Source organism: Anarrhichthys ocellatus, unplaced genomic scaffold (assembly GCF_004355925.1).
Source record: "Anarrhichthys ocellatus isolate YVR2014 unplaced genomic scaffold, GSC_Weel_1.0 scaffold2, whole genome shotgun sequence".
Taxonomy (NCBI): Eukaryota; Metazoa; Chordata; class Actinopteri; order Perciformes; family Anarhichadidae; genus Anarrhichthys; species Anarrhichthys ocellatus.
Genome location: NW_022280032.1, coordinates 3,467,451 through 3,485,851, shown reverse-complemented (window position 1 = coordinate 3,485,851; position 18,401 = coordinate 3,467,451). Strand labels below are relative to the sequence as shown.

Below are 18,401 nucleotides of genomic sequence, written 5' to 3'. Positions count from 1 at the left end.
CACTCATTAATTGACCACAATTAACCATAAATCTGATGAAGAGCAGTTGCATGTCTGAATTATAAGACAGTCAAGTGCAGACTTATCATAGCTGCAGAAAGAAAGGCAATGTTCAAAATAAGCTGCTAACATGATTGCATTGATTTACATAAACAAATAATTAAATCTAAAAATAATGTAACCAACCACATAGTACATGTACAACTTTCCTAAATGTCATCTCCTGACATTAGTATAATTATTTATATGTTAGTGTAGTTAAGTATATTTCAAAAGCTGAATCACATTTAAATATTGTGAATTCAAAAACCCTATGTATTTGTTTGGATGACATTATCATTGCTTTTTGATGAACATGTAAATGTGGCTAATAGCTGGATTCCGTTGGATCAGTGGGTCTTAACATCTACTTCTAACTTAATTTTAATTGTCAAAAAGATCCAATACCAGGTATCAGTATCTCAGTATCAGTATCTCAGATATATATCATTTCTAGCTTAGGAAAATCCTTAATCTAGTGAGAAGGCAGTATGAATCAACCCAGGAATCATGTTGAAGGTACATTTCTCTTACGTTACAGGATGGGAAGATGTTAACACACCTGAACTGCTCTTGACTCCATTGACCAAGCCTTTCCCCGGGTTGAGGATCTCACTCCTGGAGCCTTGAGTCTCAGACATCTTGATCAGCCTGGAGCTTCTGTCTGCGTCCTTCCTCCTGAGGGAGGCTGATCGAGGTGAGGCGGAGTCCTTGGAGGTCTGCTTCACCGGAGTAGAGGACCTCTTCCTGACTTCCCCCTTACGAGCGGGGGAGGCCGACTTGGGTTTGCCCTTTCTGAGGCCCTTGGTGGTCTTGTGCTCCTTTTTAAGAAGTTTCTCTGTGCTGCTGTGGTCATTGAGAAGAGCCTCTGGATCTACCATGCACACATCTGGGTGCGGAGGGTGGGGATGAGGGTCCTTCATCGGGGTGGGAGATGGGTCATGAGTCTTCTGAGCTGACCTTGGTGATGGAGGATGGTGACCCCCCCCAGCTCCAGATAATTTGTCCACCGGCAGATGTTCGGCGTCTTCGTCCGAGTCCAGATTTCCCTCAGCTGTTATGGACGGACACTCCTCGGTCTCTGGAGGAACGTCAGAATCCGACTGTGAAGGCAACGACTCGCTCGCTGATGTCGGAGGTGTTTCCTCTCCAGCTAACGTCACAGCCAAACCGGACGACATGGCGCCGGGCAGCTGCTGTGGCCCCTGTCCAGCGTCTCCGGGTAAACTCGGAGTGTGGTGGTGCCTCTGCTTGTGCGACCTCCTTTTCACGGAGTGTTGCTCCTGATCGTCCTCGTCTCCTTCCTGGGAGTGGTCACTGCGGTCGTCCTCCTCACCCTCGCCCTCGTCACTGGAGAGCGGATGAGGGCTCGGGTTGATGAACGATGGAGAAAGTTCTCCTTTGCGATGTTTGTATTCGCAAGAGGAGTGGCCTGGATAGGAAGCAGAGGAGGCGGCGGCACCGGTGTTCAAGTCAGAGGGACGATCAGCCCTTGCGGCTCCTTTGCTTGATGTTTCTGTGTGATGGGTATCTTTCGACGAGGACATAGCGGTACTGTGGACACTGGTCATCCATTCCATCGCTTCTTCATCCTCTTCCTCCTCGTCATCATCACCATAACCTGGAGGAGGGGCACTTGGGCAGTCTTCAGGCCTCTGTAGTAGTTCCCAATCAGATATACTGCTCCTTCTCCTGACCTCTAATCTCTCTGGTGGCATCTCCAAGAAGCTTTTCTCCTCGATTTTTTCTGCCTCTCCTTTCTTACCATCTTCTGCTTTTTCACACATCTTTGGATCAGCTGTTGCCTTCCTCTCCTCTGTGCTTTCTTTACACAACCTTTCCTCTATTTTCTGCTTGACCTCACCATCTTTAGCAGTTAATGTCTTTTCATCTTTTTCTGAAACCTTCTCATCTTCCTTCAAAGGTGCAATTACTCTGTTTGTGTTCTCCTCTTTTACCTCCAGTGTTTTCTCCTTTTTCTCTTTATCGTCCTCTGCTTTGGACACGACTGTTGTGGCACATGTGGTTTTGCTAGCTCCGCTATCACTGAGTGAGTTAAGTGAGGCTGTCTGTTGAGTTGTTTCCATCACCACGTCAGGTTTAGACACAACAGTAGCAGAGGTGTTGGTGACCGTCTTATTCTCTGTGGACTGTGAGGTACTACCTACCATATATGACTCGGTTATCAATGAAAAACTCTCCTTTTGCTCAGCCACTTTGATTTTTTGACATTCAATACGACATGGTAAGGTGCTGTCCTCCATTTCAAGTGTAACAGGCTCCTCATCGTCTGATGACTCTTGGGACACCTTGTCAGAGGAGTGAGCCCTTTGGAGGGGAGAGACATCAAAGCAAGCCTCTGATACACTCTCTGACACCTTTACTGGTTCCATGCTTTGCAGGGATGGTGCAGCGGAGGATGGTGTAATCTTAGTTTCTAGCATATAAAAACAGTCAGTGCTTGACTTTGTCTCAGTTTCAGGCTTTGCAGAACCACTTTGACCCTCAGTCTGTTTGGCAGTGGTAGACAAGAATGCATATGATGGTTTGGTCTCATCAGACTGGCCGGGTAAAGACACTTTTGTTGCAGGTTTCGTCGTCACCTCCATGTACTCATCTCTCTGAAATCCTCCAAAGCAGGAGCTCTGAGACTCTGCCGCCGATGGCTCCTCTTTGGCTAGAGGTACTCTAGGGCTTGATATTGTTGTAAAAGTTTTGACTTTGTCTCCACACGGTTTGCTCAAAGGGGCAGAAGTTGAGGCTGAAGACGAGTAACTGTATGATGTGGAGGAGTATGTTGAAGTAGAGTATGTTAAGGTGGTGTATGTGCATGGTGATGAGGCACTTTCCTCATGTCTTGTGGTGATATCTAGGGTCTGCCCCTCATCTAGATTCTCTTCTTGGATGTTTCTTTGGCTATAATATGTATCATCGCTTAGCTTGGCTAGCTGGGAGGCATCTGAGAGCACACAGGTTTCTTCTTTATCTTCCTTCAATCCTACTTGACTATTCTCACTGTAAAAATGCTCAGAATAACCTCCAGATCTACTCTGTCCGATGTCGGCATAGCTACCTCTTAGAGGAGGGGAGGGACTAGATGTAGTCTTGGAAATGGATTCTGAATGGTCAGGTGGCAAAAAGCTGCCTGTCAAGCTGCTTGTGGACATTGGTTGACAAGTTTCCTTTTTCAAAAAGCTTGGCGATAGAGACACTTTGTCGTCATCTCCTTCTTTTGTCTGTAGTACTTCATAAGAGCTCAAATCCTCTGCCGATGACAACCTTCTCTTTGTGGTTGGTTCAGGAGACAAATACTTTGTGTCTGTGTCCTCTGCTTTCTTTGTTTCAGGAAGTTTTGGAGCATCTGATGTAGTGAAACCACTTTCGTCCATTCTGCGAACACTTGGGTCTGGTGACGGAGCTGTTTTACCTGCATCGTCACTCCTTGCTTCAGGACGTTTGGATGTGGCTGTATCATCTTTGTTGAGTGGTTTTGTTTCAGGAGATGATGGTTTTTTACTCACGTCCTGCTTGTCTGAAGCTGAGGCATCGTCAGCTGTTGGTTTACAGACAGTTTCATCTTTAAGGAGGCTTGATTCAGGCAGCTGAGACTTTTTATTTGAGTCCTCTACCTCTGCTAACGTAGCACTATCACCAGAGCTACGTCTGCACATTTCTTTTTCAGATTGTTCTCTGGCACCCTTTTCCATATCTACATCACTCAAATCCTCCTCTTCTTCCTCCTCCTCCTCATCATCATCATCTTCGTCCTCATCATCATCATCAACATTGAAATCTTCCCCTTCTACGAGTAACCTTTTATCTATCAGGCTCTCTTTTCCATCAGGAAAGTCTGACATGGATTTACAAGAGGCAGAGCTGCTAATTTGATTATTCTCAGATGCCAAAACATTATCGTCTATTTCATGTCCTGAAAATGTGGCAGCAGAGGCAGTCCTTGACGTTTCTGCTTTCTCTAAAGTTGATGCTTGTTGAGGTAAAATGTCTTTTTCTGCAGGTGAATGCCGACCAGATGGAGATCCCTCATGATCAGAGGAGTCCATTTTGTCTTTGAGTGACTCAGCAGATTTTTCTCTCTCCTTTTCTGTTGTTCTTTTTTCTGTGAATTCCCCAAAAGCTACGGGAGCAGCAGACACTTGTGTACCAAGATCTGATTGGCTCCATGACGGAGACGGTGTTTCTTGTCTTAATGATGCACCTGCTGATTGAACAGCAGCACTGGCAGAAACCGTATCACTTTCTCCTGTCGCCCCCGTTGGAAAAGCTGCTGCCGCAGCACCTTCCTTCATGTCCTCTTTCTCTTTCTCCGATTTCTCAGGTTTATCCTCTTTGGGACTGAAAGAATAAGACTCAGCCGCCTGGGACATTTTGTTATCTTGCATGTCCATGGATGAAAAGCTCTTTTCAACATAAGGTGTATCTGGTCTTTCTTCTCGCTCACACTCTTCCTCTTGGCCTTTCTCCCTGTCTTCATATTTAGGAGAGGCACTATGGTGGCTGCTTCTCTCACTCTCAGTGAGAGACACTGGGCTGTAGTCGACTCTACTAAAGGACAGAGGCTCGTCCAGGACGAACATGGCTCCTCCAGCCTCTGTCTGGCTTGTTCTTCTGTTATCATCAATACCAATATCAGAGGCGTGATCGAAATCCAAAGAAACCTCGCTTTCTTCTCTGGAGTCCAAGTCATGATCCTTTGGAATTGGCTTTTCATACGGATCGTACTTGGACGCACCAAAGGTTTGCTTTTCATCTCCGATGCTTCCACCGACTGTTTCCTTCTCTGAGGTCATTTTTGCAGTGTCAGATTTAACAACTTCTGTGTGGCTGGCATCCTCAGAATCCAACATAAAATATGAACAAGGCTGTGATAATCCGGGAGAAGCCACCTCTCGCTCTCCTTCCATCTCCCTCTCTGCTTCCTTTCCTGGTTTCTCATCCAGCTTTGCTTTTTCTGTAGCACTGACCGCTGAGCTTGTCAGAGGCGATATTTGTTGCTCTTGTTGTGGTGTTTCCTCCACACTGGACTGGCTCTCAGTGCTCGAGAGCGTAGAGCTCCTGGGTTGACTGTCGGTGCTCGATACTGTTGACAACACGGGCTTTTGCTCAGTTGAGTCCGACATTGGCTCTACTTTAGCTGCTGGTATATCGGAAGCCTTTTCTTGTGTAGTCGTCTCCATTGATGTGACAATATCAAAGGAGGGCTCTGGCTTGGCAAGTGGTGCAGCTGTGGGTTCTTTGCCTGCTTCAGGTGAAAGTCTGGATTCTTCTATGCCAAACTCTTTGCCGTCTTCATCTATCGAGGGCTCCTGCATTGTGAGTGTTGGTATGATCCCTGTGGTCTGCTCCGATATTGGCTGTTTAGTTTGGTCACTTGTCTGTGGTTTTTGGGATGAGGGCAGGCCTGCAGACGAGATGTCATGTTCTGATTTTCTCAGCTCCACTGACAAAGGTCTGGAGCCTGCTCCTCCCATACAAATGTCCTCCTCCTCTTCATCTCCCCTGTCTTCGTCAGACGACTGAACCACAAATGCTTCTCCTGACACTTTCAGTGCAGGTTGTTTAATGTCTTTCTCTTGTAACTCCTCTCTCTCCCATTTCTCCTCTCTGGTGTGGTCTCCATCACATGAGTCTTTTTCAGTGATCTCATCTGTCTTCTTGTCGGCAACATCTTTTCCTTTCATCATCTTTTCATCTTTGGTGTCATCAGTCTCATAGGTGTATTCTTTTTCTTGTTCTTTTTCCATTTTCTGTTCTTTGCTCAGTTCAGCAACATGCGTGTCGTCTTTTTCTTTCTCCATCTTCTCGTCCTTTGCTTCTTTTTGCTCCTCCTGGATTTGGCTGGGAGACACACAGACGTCATCTTTCACTGGTTTCATGTCTTCACTTGATGTAGTTACAGAGGTGTCTTGCTGAATCTCTGCAGCACCAAAAGATTCCTTCTCAACTTGAGTTCCAGTAAGCTTATCAGAGGTTGCTTCATGTATATGCTTATCACTAATGTCCCAAATATCATCCTTTTTCGTTCTCTCTTCTTCCAAGGTCAGAGACACGGGAAGATGCACCTCTTTTTTATCATCCTTCTTAGACTCAGTATCGAAAGGATAATCATCTTTCCCTTTTTTATCATCTTTGGTGCTTAATGTTGGATTGTACATCTCTTCCTCTGCCTCCTGTTTGGTGGATTCCGCTTCACAACTGCCCTGTTTGCCTTCAACCTCGATGGTTTCAACTTTAGATGACTCTTTCTCTTTCCCATCCTTGGGCTGCTCTACACTGGTGTCAGTTTCTTTCTCCTTGTTAGTGTCATCTTTCTCAGTTTTTTTATCTTTAATTTCCTCCAGAATCGGTTTGTGATCAGAGATATCAGCCTTCTCCTGCTCTTTAACCTCCTGCGTTTTTATCTGTTTGTCAGGAATGTCAACATTTTTCACCCCTTTATCATCCTTTATGTCTTTGACATATGTATCATCCTTCTGCTCCATTTCTTTCTCTTTCATTTTAATTTCTTTATCATCAATATCATCCTTTGGGATTTCTTTTGCCTCCTCCTTGAAGAGTTTTACATCAGATGTAACATCTTTCATCTCTACCTTCTCCTCATCTTCAGGGGCTTTCACACCAGAAATGTCTTTGCTTTCTTCCTCCTTGGTAGGTTTGATACCAGAAATTTCATCCTTAATAATTACTGTATATTTTTCTTCCTTGATGGGTTCGATAGCAACACTATGATCTTGAATTGAAACCCATTCCTCAGCGAAAGTTTCCTTATTATCTACTGCTTTCTCCTTTTCTTCTTCTATCGTTGATTTGACAGCACTAATATCTTTACTGATTTCTTTTACCTTTTCGTCTTGCATGGTGGGTTTAGTAACAACTTCGTCCTTGGATGTTTTGACAGCGGAAATATCTTTGCACATCATTACATCCTCTTCCTCTGTCTTGGCGGTTTTGACAGCATCTTCATTACTTTCTTTCTGCTTTCCGTCCTCCACGACTGGTTTGATGGCATCTTTAAGTGTCTCTTCTGCTTCTGCCTTGCTTGATGCGGAAGAGAAATCATCATCTTTACTTAATTGTACATGCTCTGCTTCTATCTTGGTAAATTTGGTGGCGGAAGTGTCATCTTTACTTTCCTCTTGTTCCTTGTCTTTTGCAAGTGTTGGTTTAGCAGCAGAAGTATCTTCTGTTCTTTGCAGTTTATCTTCTTCCTCTGCCTTGGTAATAGCAGCAGTATCATATTTACTTATGTCCTCTATAGTAGGTTTGAAGATCTGGGCATCATCCTTGCTTGTCGTCATATCTTTTTCCTGGTCCTTGGAGAGTTTGGTGTCAGAACTATCATCTTTACTTGTCTCCTTATCTTTTTCTTGCTCTGTGGCTAACTTGGCAGCGGGAATTTCATCTTCACTCAGGCTGATGGTTGAGACAGCATCTCTACAAATCTCTTGCCCCTTAGCAGCAGACGTATCCCCCTTACTCATTATTTCTTCTTCTTTGGTGACTTTAGCAACAGTGATGTCACCAATCTCTTTATCATCTTCCCTCTGCTCATCTGTAAAGGACTTGGTAGCAGAAGCATCTATCTTTTCCATCTCTTTTTCCTCTTTCTTGTCTTCAATCACTTTGATATCAGATGTCTCCTTTTTCTTTTCATCTTTAGTAGGTTCAGTAATGGGCATGTCGTCTCTTTTTACCTCTTTCTCCATCTCGTCTTTAACAGGCTTGATATCTGTGGCGCGGACCTGTTCAGTCTTTACAGGGCTAATATCAGAAATGTCACTATCAAACAAATCATTTCTTTCAAGCTCATCTTCCTCAGCACCTTTGTTTTTGAGGTCAAAATCATCAACTCTCTGCTTCGGCTCATTTTTCATTTCTTTGTTCTCAGAAGCAACAATTTCCATCTCTGCTTCTTTGGTTGTGACTTCAGGAGTGTGGTCCTTCTCAGGCTCTTTATGCTCTTCTTTAATGGCTGTAACAGCCGTGAAAATGTCCTTTGCAATTTGCTCTTCTTTGATGGGTTTAATATCGGAGGTATCATCCTTTATTGTCTCTTGCTCTACTCTCTCATCCGTGATGGACGTAACGGCAGAAACGTCTTCCTGGATGACAGATTTCTGTTTTTGCTCATCCTTGATTTGTGGGACATCAGAGGTGTCGTCCTTTTCTTTCTCCTGTTCTGCCTTAATGGTTTTAACTGCAGGTTTATCACCATGATCATCATCATCATCTTTCTTGTTATCATCTTTATTGTCCAGGAAACGACTTTCCCTCTCTGGAAAGGTTCCTGTAATCGGCACTTTGGGTTCTTTTTCTTTGAGCGTGTGGTCCACCTCTTTATCACTTTGTCCAGATGAAATGAGGGAATCCCTCACTGACGCGGGTGGCTGAACTTCTCTTAAAGACGCAGCAAACACAGGGATTGTTTCTGACCGCTTGCCTTCATCTTTTGGCACTGATGAAGAGTCTTTTTCTGACTCCTTCATCACTGGAACCTCTTTCATGTCCTTCTCAAATGATTCGTCTAAAGATGTTGAAACATCTACTTCATGCTGATCTGCTTTCTGTTTATCAACATCTTTTTGTGTCTCTGTTCCTGCTTCATCGGTCTTTTTTGTTTTCTCGTCTGTTGCTAAATCAGGGAAAACCTTCGTCTTGTCTTCCACTGGTGACTGACGAAGAGGAGAGTGAGCCACACTCGGTGGTCCGGACTGTGGAGGGGAGGCCATTTTCACAGTGATATCATCTGGACTGAAGCAGCGCTCTTCACTCTCTGAAGTCACTGAGTCCGATCCAAAAGGTCTAGTAAGCACAACAGATGAAATATCTTTAGGTGCAACAGCTATTGTATTTTCTTCTTCAATTGGTAGGTGGACTGGTTTGGTGTCTTGTATAGAAACTGGAGACACTGAGCCAGCAAGCTTTTCAATATCCATCTCTTTATGTTGTAATAATTGGGATGAAGCATAGCCCTCTTGGAGTTTTTCAAGTGAAATGTCTACATTAGGAGTTTGGTCTTCCTCCTCCTCTTCCGCTTCCTCTTCTTCCTCGTGAGCTTCAGGAGCTTTAGCCGGCGTCTTCACTTCTGCAACAGGAAGCTCAAAGTCATCAGAAGGAGACTTGGATTGTTTGTCTTCTTCTAAAGAAGGTGGTGAAAGAGATCTTGCAGAGAGTGGCTGCTCTTTGCCTTGGGTGGCTTCGGGTGGGGTTGACAGGATAACGGGACTTTTGGGGGGTTCCTCAGCTGAAGGTGCTGCAACAGATGCCACAGATTGGTCTTCAGCAATAGAAGTAGGGAAAGAGCACACTTTGTCATACTCCGTGATGGACGTTGCAGAGGACACATGCTCCTCTTCTGCCAGAGGAGCAGTGATGATGTTGGTGAACACCGATACCTGCTCGTGCACGCCTGGGATGAAGCTTTTCTCGGTCATAGCTGCAGCTTGCATCTCCCTCATGCCGTGAATGTTGACAAATGATCCGGTCTGATCTGGAACAGAGATGTCGTAGGCACCGACGTCATACTGAAGGTGTGGTATCCTCTCCTCTGCCTCCTCGTGAATCTCCTCGTCAGAGATGGTCTGTTCCGTCTCAGAGTAGCCGGGGATGGTCTCGTCTTGGATGTAGGAGATGGGTTCAGCTGCAGCGGCTCCTTGAACTACCGAGGTTATGGGAGCTGTGGCCCCTCCAACATGTGACAGGTAGCCCTCCTCCTCTTCCTCTTCTTCAGCCAGAATGTCAGTGACCATTTCTTCTTCGGCTGCATCTTCAGGTTTGATCTCTTCATCTGCTATAACATCTAAATCTTCTACCTCCTCCAGTTCAGCTTTCTCCACTGCCTCCTCCTCCTCGTCTTCCTCTGATGGAATCGTTTGGAGCTGCACTTTTGTCCCAACCTTAGCTGAGAGTGTTTCAGATTTCTCCATTTCTTCTAACTCATGTTTCCTGTCAAGACCATCGTCCTTTGCTTCCTTCCATTTTGCCTCATCTTCCTCTTCACCTATTCCCATATCTTCTTCCACCTCCTCTTCTGTATTTCTTTTGGCAGCCGGGGCCTCTTCTTCCTCCTCTTCCTCCTCATCCTCATCCTGAGATGCTGCTCCTTCATCCTCAAACTTTTGAGCATCTTCCATTTCTCTCTCTTCTGTCAACTTGTTGTTGTCAACTTCAGCTTTGGCTTCTGGGGCTGATGCCTCCTCTTCTGGAGACTTTGTTTCAGGTGGAATTTCAGATGCTTCCTGCTTCTCCTGGGTAAGGCTTTGTGCAGTCGGCTCATAACTGTCTGGAGGCTCTGCTGATACATCTACAACTTCAGCTTTTTTCATATTTTCAAAATCCTTGGTGAGGTCTTCAGGGGTTGAGAGAACAGACTTGCCCTCAACAGCTCCATTCTCTGCTGGTTCAGGTTGAATAGTTTCAGGTTTTGGCTCCTCAGGCTTCGGCTCAGCAGGTAAAGTCTTTGCTGCTTTGATTTTTCCGGTCTTTGCTTTACTTGACACTTTAGCTTTGTGCAATGTCTTTCTGACTTCTGGAGTAAACGGTTTCAGGTCAGGCTTTGTAATTTTTCTCAGCTCTGGTTTGGATGTGTCCTTCTTTTTGTCGTCTTTGGACTTAACATCTTTCTTTTCATCTTTTTTAGCAGAGTCATCTTTCTTTACTTTCTTGATCTCTTTCTTTTCCTTGTCCTTTTTCTCATCCATTTTTGACACCCTTTCCTTCGGGTGTTTTTTTAAGGATTTTTCCTTCAGGAGTTTTTTCTTTTCTGGCACATCACTTTTAGATTTTATCGTTTTAGTAGGCTTTTTCTCCTCTTTTTTCTCAGAGATATTTTCCTTCACGGAGTCACTCTTTGCCTCTGTGGCGGCCGACACATCATCTTGTCCTTCATTTTCTTTCTTTGAGGCTTTTGCAGTCGTCTTCGGCGATGACTTGAGACTCTCTCTGCTGTCTGTTCTTTGTTTTAACTTGGTTTGTTTTATAACAGAGGGAGGAGCTCCGGAGGCAATATCCTTTTGTGTGGCAACAGGATAGCGCAAGAAGTCAAGGTGCTTTAATTTTTCCAGACCCTCTAGGATCTTGTTTTGTGGTGCATTCCCAGGGAACAGCACTCTGATGATCTTTTCAGTAGGGTTGGCAGGAAGCCAGATGACTAAGGCTGTCACTGATGTCAGGTAGGGCACAGATATTTCTCCTTCTTTCCCGTTGGGCAGCACAATACCAGTTTTGGCCTTGCTGTTGCCAGCCCACTTCTGCATTAAAAATTGCATCTCTTTACTGTCTTTGACAGGATTGAGAACATACATGTCTAACCTGCCCACTCCCATCTTGTGGAACAGAGTAATCGGCTCAATAGTGTTGCTGACCACTCGACAGAGAGGCTCTGGTTTGATTCCAAGTTTATTCAGGTACTGCAAAGTCAGCGAGGCCTCTTCGATGCTGCGTTTCACTTTAAGATTAGATTCTGGCATACGGAGCTTCTCTGGCACGTTGAAGAACACCACACCTAGTTCAGGAGAGATCAGGTTCTTCATCCAGTCGCTGTAGTCGGTGGAGCCTTGAGACTGCTCCTCCTCCTGTTCTGCTATCTTCCTCTGAAGCAGCCCATTGATACCTGGGAGATTGTCGGCGCCGATGTGCGTGAGCAGAATCGAGTCAATGCGGTCCAAGTGACGAACCAGCTTCCAGAAGCATGATTTTCGTTCAGAGCCTCCATCCACTAAGATGTTGAAGCCATTTACGGCAAAGAGAGCAGAGTCTCCGCGTCCACCGGGAAAGATGTAGCAACACGGTTTGGACAGTTTCAGGAAGCCTCCGGATGTGGGTTGCTCCAGGAGGTCAAAAGGCGAAGGGACGTCGACCGTCTCAGAGATGTACTCTGTGAACTCGGTGACGCCCTCCATCTTGGGAAGGACAGACTCGGGGTTTAGTTTGTATTCCAGAAACTCTCGCAGGGTCTGCTGCTGTCCCAGGGAGCTCCAGCCCACCTCCCCGCGGCAGGACACAGTAAGTGTAGCCTGCTGCTTGGGGGCTGTTGTGCCCAGTAATTCACTGACCTGCAGGAGGGAGACACCCAGACACATTAGTCAGCGATGAATGCATTACTGTTATAAGTGTGTTGTGAAGACCTGCTTAAGAAAAAAAAAGTAGCAAAAAAATAAATTATCGATTTAATTGGAAGGTGAGAATGTTGGGACCTGAATACCTTTGCTATCAATACATTCATTCTGTGGTGGAGGCATGTACCTATCCTTTCATAATAAATCATTTCAAAACACTGAAACATATTCACAAATGTACAAGATACTTTTGCAGAAGAAAAAAGGATTATGGCAGCTGTGGCTAGAGGGGGTCGTTTTCCAATCAGAAGATTGATGGTTCGATCCCCGGCTCCTCGAGTCCATGTCTGTGTGTCCTCAGGTAAGATACTCAACCCTAAATTGCTCCCAAAAGCTCTGCCTTCAGTGTATGTGTGGGTTGGTTAGTTAGTTAGGCAGTCACTTAGGCATGGTAGCCCCTGCCATCAGTGTATGAATGGCTTTGAGTGGTCGGAAGACTAGAAAGGCGCTACAGGCAAGTTAAAGTCCATTTACATTTCTTAATAAGTGTTACTGGACAGCCCTTTTGACTCACCCCAGGATCAGCAAAGACACGTGACAAGGTCTGGTAGGTGAAAACCCCAGTTTGAAGAAAAAGGCCACCGTGATCTGAGCTTTGTCCACTCAAGACCAGAAGCTTGTGTCCTGCTGAGTCTGTGACTAGAGACTGGATCTGGGACACACACACACACACACAGAGAAAGAGAGAAAGAGGTTGGGAAACAGAGGACAGTTAAAGGAGAGACAGAGGCATCACAGGCGAAAGATGCACTTAAATTGTGTCAAGGTTGACAAAATATGGCAATGAATTTTCTACAAAAAATAAAAATACAGAAAAATCCAAGAGAAACAAAGATCTTCAGTCTGTTCTCCTTAACAAATGTGAAAACTGTCAAGTACCGAAAGCAGCCATTCAAACCTGTGGCCAGATTTATAAAGTTGTATTCTGATCAGATGGATCCTGATTTAAATCGGACGTTTCCCTTTTTTAGACTATTCTATTCTGGCTATAGAATACAGCTATTGTAGTTAATCAATTTTTGTTTTTTGTTTATTAACATATTCCTAAAGGGTTCATATACATTTTTCACGCAATTCAAATGTGATTCTTTTTTTTTAAACAAATATTGATATCATAAGCAAAATCACTGTATTATCAATGGTGTTGAACGTTTACAGGGGATTGACAGATAAATGTATGAGTCAGTGTGATGTCCGTGGGTATCTTTCTTTAAAATAGGCCACACCCCTGACATGTAAGTGTACGTGCAACCAGCAGCGTGCTCTACTTTAGCACACGTTGACAGTACCTCTGATACCACGGTGCCTTCTGAAGGGTTGACGAGGACCACGGTCTCTAGGACATCACTCCTGTGGTGGAGAGTTCTTTGTCCTGAAGGAGAAGATTGAAAACGTTTTGTTAGCATCTGCCATGAATAAACCACTTGAGCCTAATATTAAGATTCAACTCCATCAAGGCCTGGTGAAGGCTGGGAGAGGTAAACAAGTTGACGCCTGCTGAACAACATCCAGACCTGATCTGGGAAACCTCTTTGAGTCAGGGAGAGTTACTATACTGCATTCTGCATCGTATCTGGGGCAATCACTATATACAGACAGACATCCCGCTCGAGCATCAACGCAAGAACAAAAGTTGGAAAAAGGTCACTGAATCAAACACAAAGTTAAGACCACTATTTACCCTTGATATTAGGTATTAATACAATAAAAAAAATGATATCCATGCTTTTTCTGGACTCAAACATATGCCACTTGCAATTTGGTCGTGGTAGAAAAGAAGAGTGATTTATTACGTTGCAAGCCGGACATATTAACAATTCACACAAAGACAATATCACAAAATGAACTACATCGTTGAGTACATTTCCATACAACCTTACGCATATTCATTGCAATTATGCATCAGCACTTAATTCCACTCCGGGGTGATGCTAAGCTTTTGATTCCCCTTTGTTGCAGCACAGATGCAGGCTCTAATATTAGAGAGGTCTAATAATAGGGGGATCTCAGTGACTCCATCCATCCACCGGGATCTTCAGTGCATCCCCCGAGTCTACGGTGCTTCGCCATCGTTTCAGGCTCTGTGCTGTCAACATGTGTTGTCCATGAAAAAAACCTCTGATGTAAATCATACTCAGCCTCATGTCCTGTAATGTATAAATGACTGACACATTATACAATTATAAGAATATCAGCAATTAAGATGGATAAGAGTTTGAATGAAATTGAAAAGAAAAGTAATTTCATGCATGAAAGAAAAAAACTTAAATATCACGAAGGTAATCAGCGCAGCACTTAGCCGTCTAGACCGTCTGAGTCAGAGCAAGAAGCACTCAATACGTGGCTTTTATATTGCAGATGCTAATCGCAGCCATATTATCTGCTTTCAGCTCATGATTGTATTTTATGCTTTCTTATTCTTCATCGAACATGTGGCATTAACATTATAACAGCGATGAAACAACACGAGCTGAATTCAATCGTTTTATATTCAACGACATTTTCCTCTTATCTAGCAAATAGCCACCCGTGACATTTCCACTTGAACAAATGTCTGTCGGGAGTTTTTTTCTCGTTTCTTTAAATTCACGACATGAAACCGTTTCGTCGGCTGTTCTGATGGCTATTTTTGGAAACTAATCCGGCCTTTAGAAAAAGTTGTATTTCACATTTTCAGCAGCAGTTTACGTTGAATATATAAAAAGTAAAACTAAAAAGGAAATAAATTATATATTCATCTTGGGTGTGTTATTATTATTCTATTGTAACAGTCAACTACAGTCGAAATGCAGCTGCCTGACAGTCTACAGTCACGTTAGCTGCTCTGTGAGGATGCTAACATTTGCTAACTAAAAAAGTGCCCTCAGTTAGTGTGCAGATCTCTGGTGTGTCTCTCTCTCAACTCCCAAACAAAGAAGAGCTGAATCTCTCTCCGTTGTCCCTACCGGCTCCCTTAATGTCAAGATTTCGGTGAAGATAAAGAAGTTTAATCATCTTAAATTGTGCCTAGCTTTAGTGGATCATCACATATCAGGTATGGAATTAATCCACAGATGCTTTGGTTCAAATTGAGACCAAACGTTACTGTGGATGTCAGTTGTTTGAGCCACGACAAAAGCCAAAATATGGCCTGCGACAAACCAAGTAGGGCTTGTTTTTAGCCGAGTCGATTGAATAGCCATTCTCTTGCTGCTGAAGAAGTTCTGGATCACTCGCAGCTTCCACCAGACAGTTAAGACGAGTGAGGATCGAGGAGACAAAAAATATCAGGCTGATTGAGGAGTATGCAAGAATAATCGTGGACAGACAGACACACACACACACACACACACACACACACAACCAAACACGTGATCTCCGCACAGGCTCACGTCTCTATAATTAGCACTAAACAAAAGAAACTGATTTTGAGTAATAAATGTTGACTCATTTATGACGTACTTTCTCCATTTGAACCTTTAAGAACAGATAATCTGATTTCAGTCAGCTGACGGCTCTTGATGTCGACACAAAACATGGAAAAGTCGACACAAACAGTCCTGGAATAACCCGTCTGATCATGTTTTAATCTAAAATAACTTTCCCATTTTGGAGCCACTTTCTTTAATTTATTAAACTGCCAGTGCCTTTTGGTAAACACAATGTGGGATTATTCAATTGTATTACTTACTGGGCTGTACTTATTATTCTTGTCTTTATTATATTTTATTAAATTTGAGCTTCTTATTTAAGCATCTATTTTATTTCACTCTTTAAATATATACATTTTTTAATACTGACTATTGTTTCTGCAATATCGCCTGTTCATGTCCTATGTATTTGAATTACCTTGACTTGTCTTTGCTATCTATTATCTATGATACACTGTGTTGTTTTAACTTTGCAGCTACTTTCTAAATACCGGGAGTCGTTTTTCATCCTAATCCTGTTTGAACTCTTCTGTGATTCACTATAAATTGCCGCTCTGTGTGACAGGTGTGCTGTAGGACACAAATAAAATTGCCTTGGCTTGTTGGTATGAGCAGCAGTAACCATGGCTGAGCAGCCAATAAGAGTGTCACAATAAATCACAAACAGAAGGTCAAAGATAACAGTACAGCCACAGTAAAAAAAACAAAACAACTTAGTTCCACATGTGTGGAAGAACATAAACCTCATGAACCCCGCGGATCGGTGTGAAATGACTAAGGAGGAAAAATCAAGTCGCATAGACTTCTTAAATATCAATTATTCAGAGAGCATCACAGAAGTAAACTAGAGGATGTGGCTCCCTCTGTTGATGGAGCCAGCACGGAGCGCGTGAGGAGAGAGAGAGATTGAGGGAGTTTGTTGATGGGACGGAGAGAGATGATACCCGAGTCACTGAGCAGTCAGGAAGAGTTTCTGACACTTCAGCAGATCTGCCCACAGACACGTCCGGTTTCACAGCGCGATGACTAAGCTTGCGAGGGCGAGCGATGAATTGCAGGTTTTTAAGCTGATACTTCTAACGCTGACGAGAGCAACAAACAACAACTGAGGCCACCTCGTCGACACAGAGCCCCGAGACGCCGGCGTCGAGGTGGGGAATTTGTTAAATCCACATTGAGGAGAATGAAGCCCAGAGAGCTGGCGTGTGCCCTTTGACCTCCTGATGTGCTTTCCTCGGGTGAAACGGAGGAGAGGAGGCTGTGCATTAGCTGCCGTTGATGGCTGCCCGCAGCAGACTGGTACAACGTGATACTAAAACAACAAAGACACTCCTAAGTCGGTCTGAAAATCACTGCTGTTTTCCCCCCCGACGCTCTGCATCAACAATGTGTCTTATTGTCACCGCGGGCAGGATGTCTCTCAGATCCGGTTCACTTTCACTCCAAAACGCCGCTGATGGACGGGAATCTGTGGAGGGGACGTTAGGTGCACAAAGACTTTAAAGGTCCCGTTATACTCAGATTCATGGATTTTGTTTCTGCTTCTCCTTTTCTTAACATTATAGCAAATGTATTATTTAGATCAATCTAACTACAAGCTATCGTTAGGACACTATCAAAAGGTATCACTACATATTAATAGTCATCTTTGTGTGGCCCTGACAAATGTCAATTTAACCTTCAAGCTCTGGTTTGGTACATACGACACATGATAGATGTGCTCAGACAACAGACTGTCAAAAGGGGGAAGACTGATGGATTTTCCGATGACTTGAGTCAAGTTGGGTATCGACTTATCTCTGCAGTGCGTCAGACACGCCTTGATTAAACACATCTCCACCTCCTCCAAAGTCCACACACCACCACGTCAGCCTATTCCCGTCTGTATCCTCAAGGCTGGAATCTGGACTACAGATCTTCTGAGTAGAGCTCCTTAAAACTATTCACAATGCGAGTTTCAGGCAGATTTCAAGGGAAGGTATTTGTACGTCTACTGCAGCAGAATAGTGCACATTATTCCTTTGAACAACAAAGTGAAAGTCACAGTTGGGTAACACAAAGAAAACTGCGTGACAATCACAACAAACATCCATCACAGTGCCAGCCTTTTAAATCTGTGCTCTTGTATTCAATAAAATTACATCTCAATAATGTGAGTCAGCCTTCAAACTGTTTGTATCCACTGAGATACAAACAGTTTGAAGCTAAAGCGTCCTCAGGCAGGCCGGCATCTGTTCCTCGGCTTAAATGCGTTTGTTTTAAACGGTCCTTTTGAAGAGCGCGACATTCAGCCAAGTTGCCCTCATCTGTTCATCCCCGTAGCTTTCCTTCACTGGCATCCCACACAGACAGAGGGCATCATCCTTTCACATCTCATGAAAATGTTCACACTGACTGTTGATTCCTACTTGGGTTTACTGGCTCCCTGCATTCTTCGGCAACTGAATCAATCTTAAATACTCTTCTTCTTATCGTATCAGTTGGTTCTCTAGCTCAGTAATGTGCCTGTGATTTTCATCAGAGCTGTGCATATCATTAGCATGTCATTGTGACACATTTCTGCTGTTCACTCAGTCCATTTACTCACTACATACTCAATTTGTGTGACTTCAGTTAGTGTCGTTGTGTCAAAGCTTTGGATCCAGAACTTCTTTGCGTTAAAAGAGGGTTAAAAATAGAAAAGATAATTTCTTTCCCAATTAAGGAATTGATGTAAGAGTCTACAAATTCATCTATTTGCTGTTTTCAGGGTTTATCCAGTTTCTATAGCAATTCGAGCCCAATTGATGATACTATATTGATAGCCGATCAGATAATG

The 18,401-nt window shown here is 43.8% G+C and overlaps 1 protein-coding gene across 1 annotated transcript in view; it reads right to left on the bottom strand.

The window, feature by feature from the left end:
* The window catches only part of map1ab (microtubule-associated protein 1Ab), a 63,719-nt gene that overhangs the window by 5,144 nt on the left and 40,174 nt on the right, over window positions 1-18,401 (bottom strand). The window contains exons 3-5 of the mRNA XM_031864842.1: window positions 13,463-13,545; window positions 12,688-12,825; window positions 602-12,110 (exon numbers count right to left, since the gene is read on the bottom strand). Of these exons, the coding sequence (XP_031720702.1) occupies window positions 602-12,110; window positions 12,688-12,825; window positions 13,463-13,545 (11,730 nt within the window). The remainder of the gene's footprint in view (window positions 1-601; window positions 12,111-12,687; window positions 12,826-13,462; window positions 13,546-18,401) is intronic.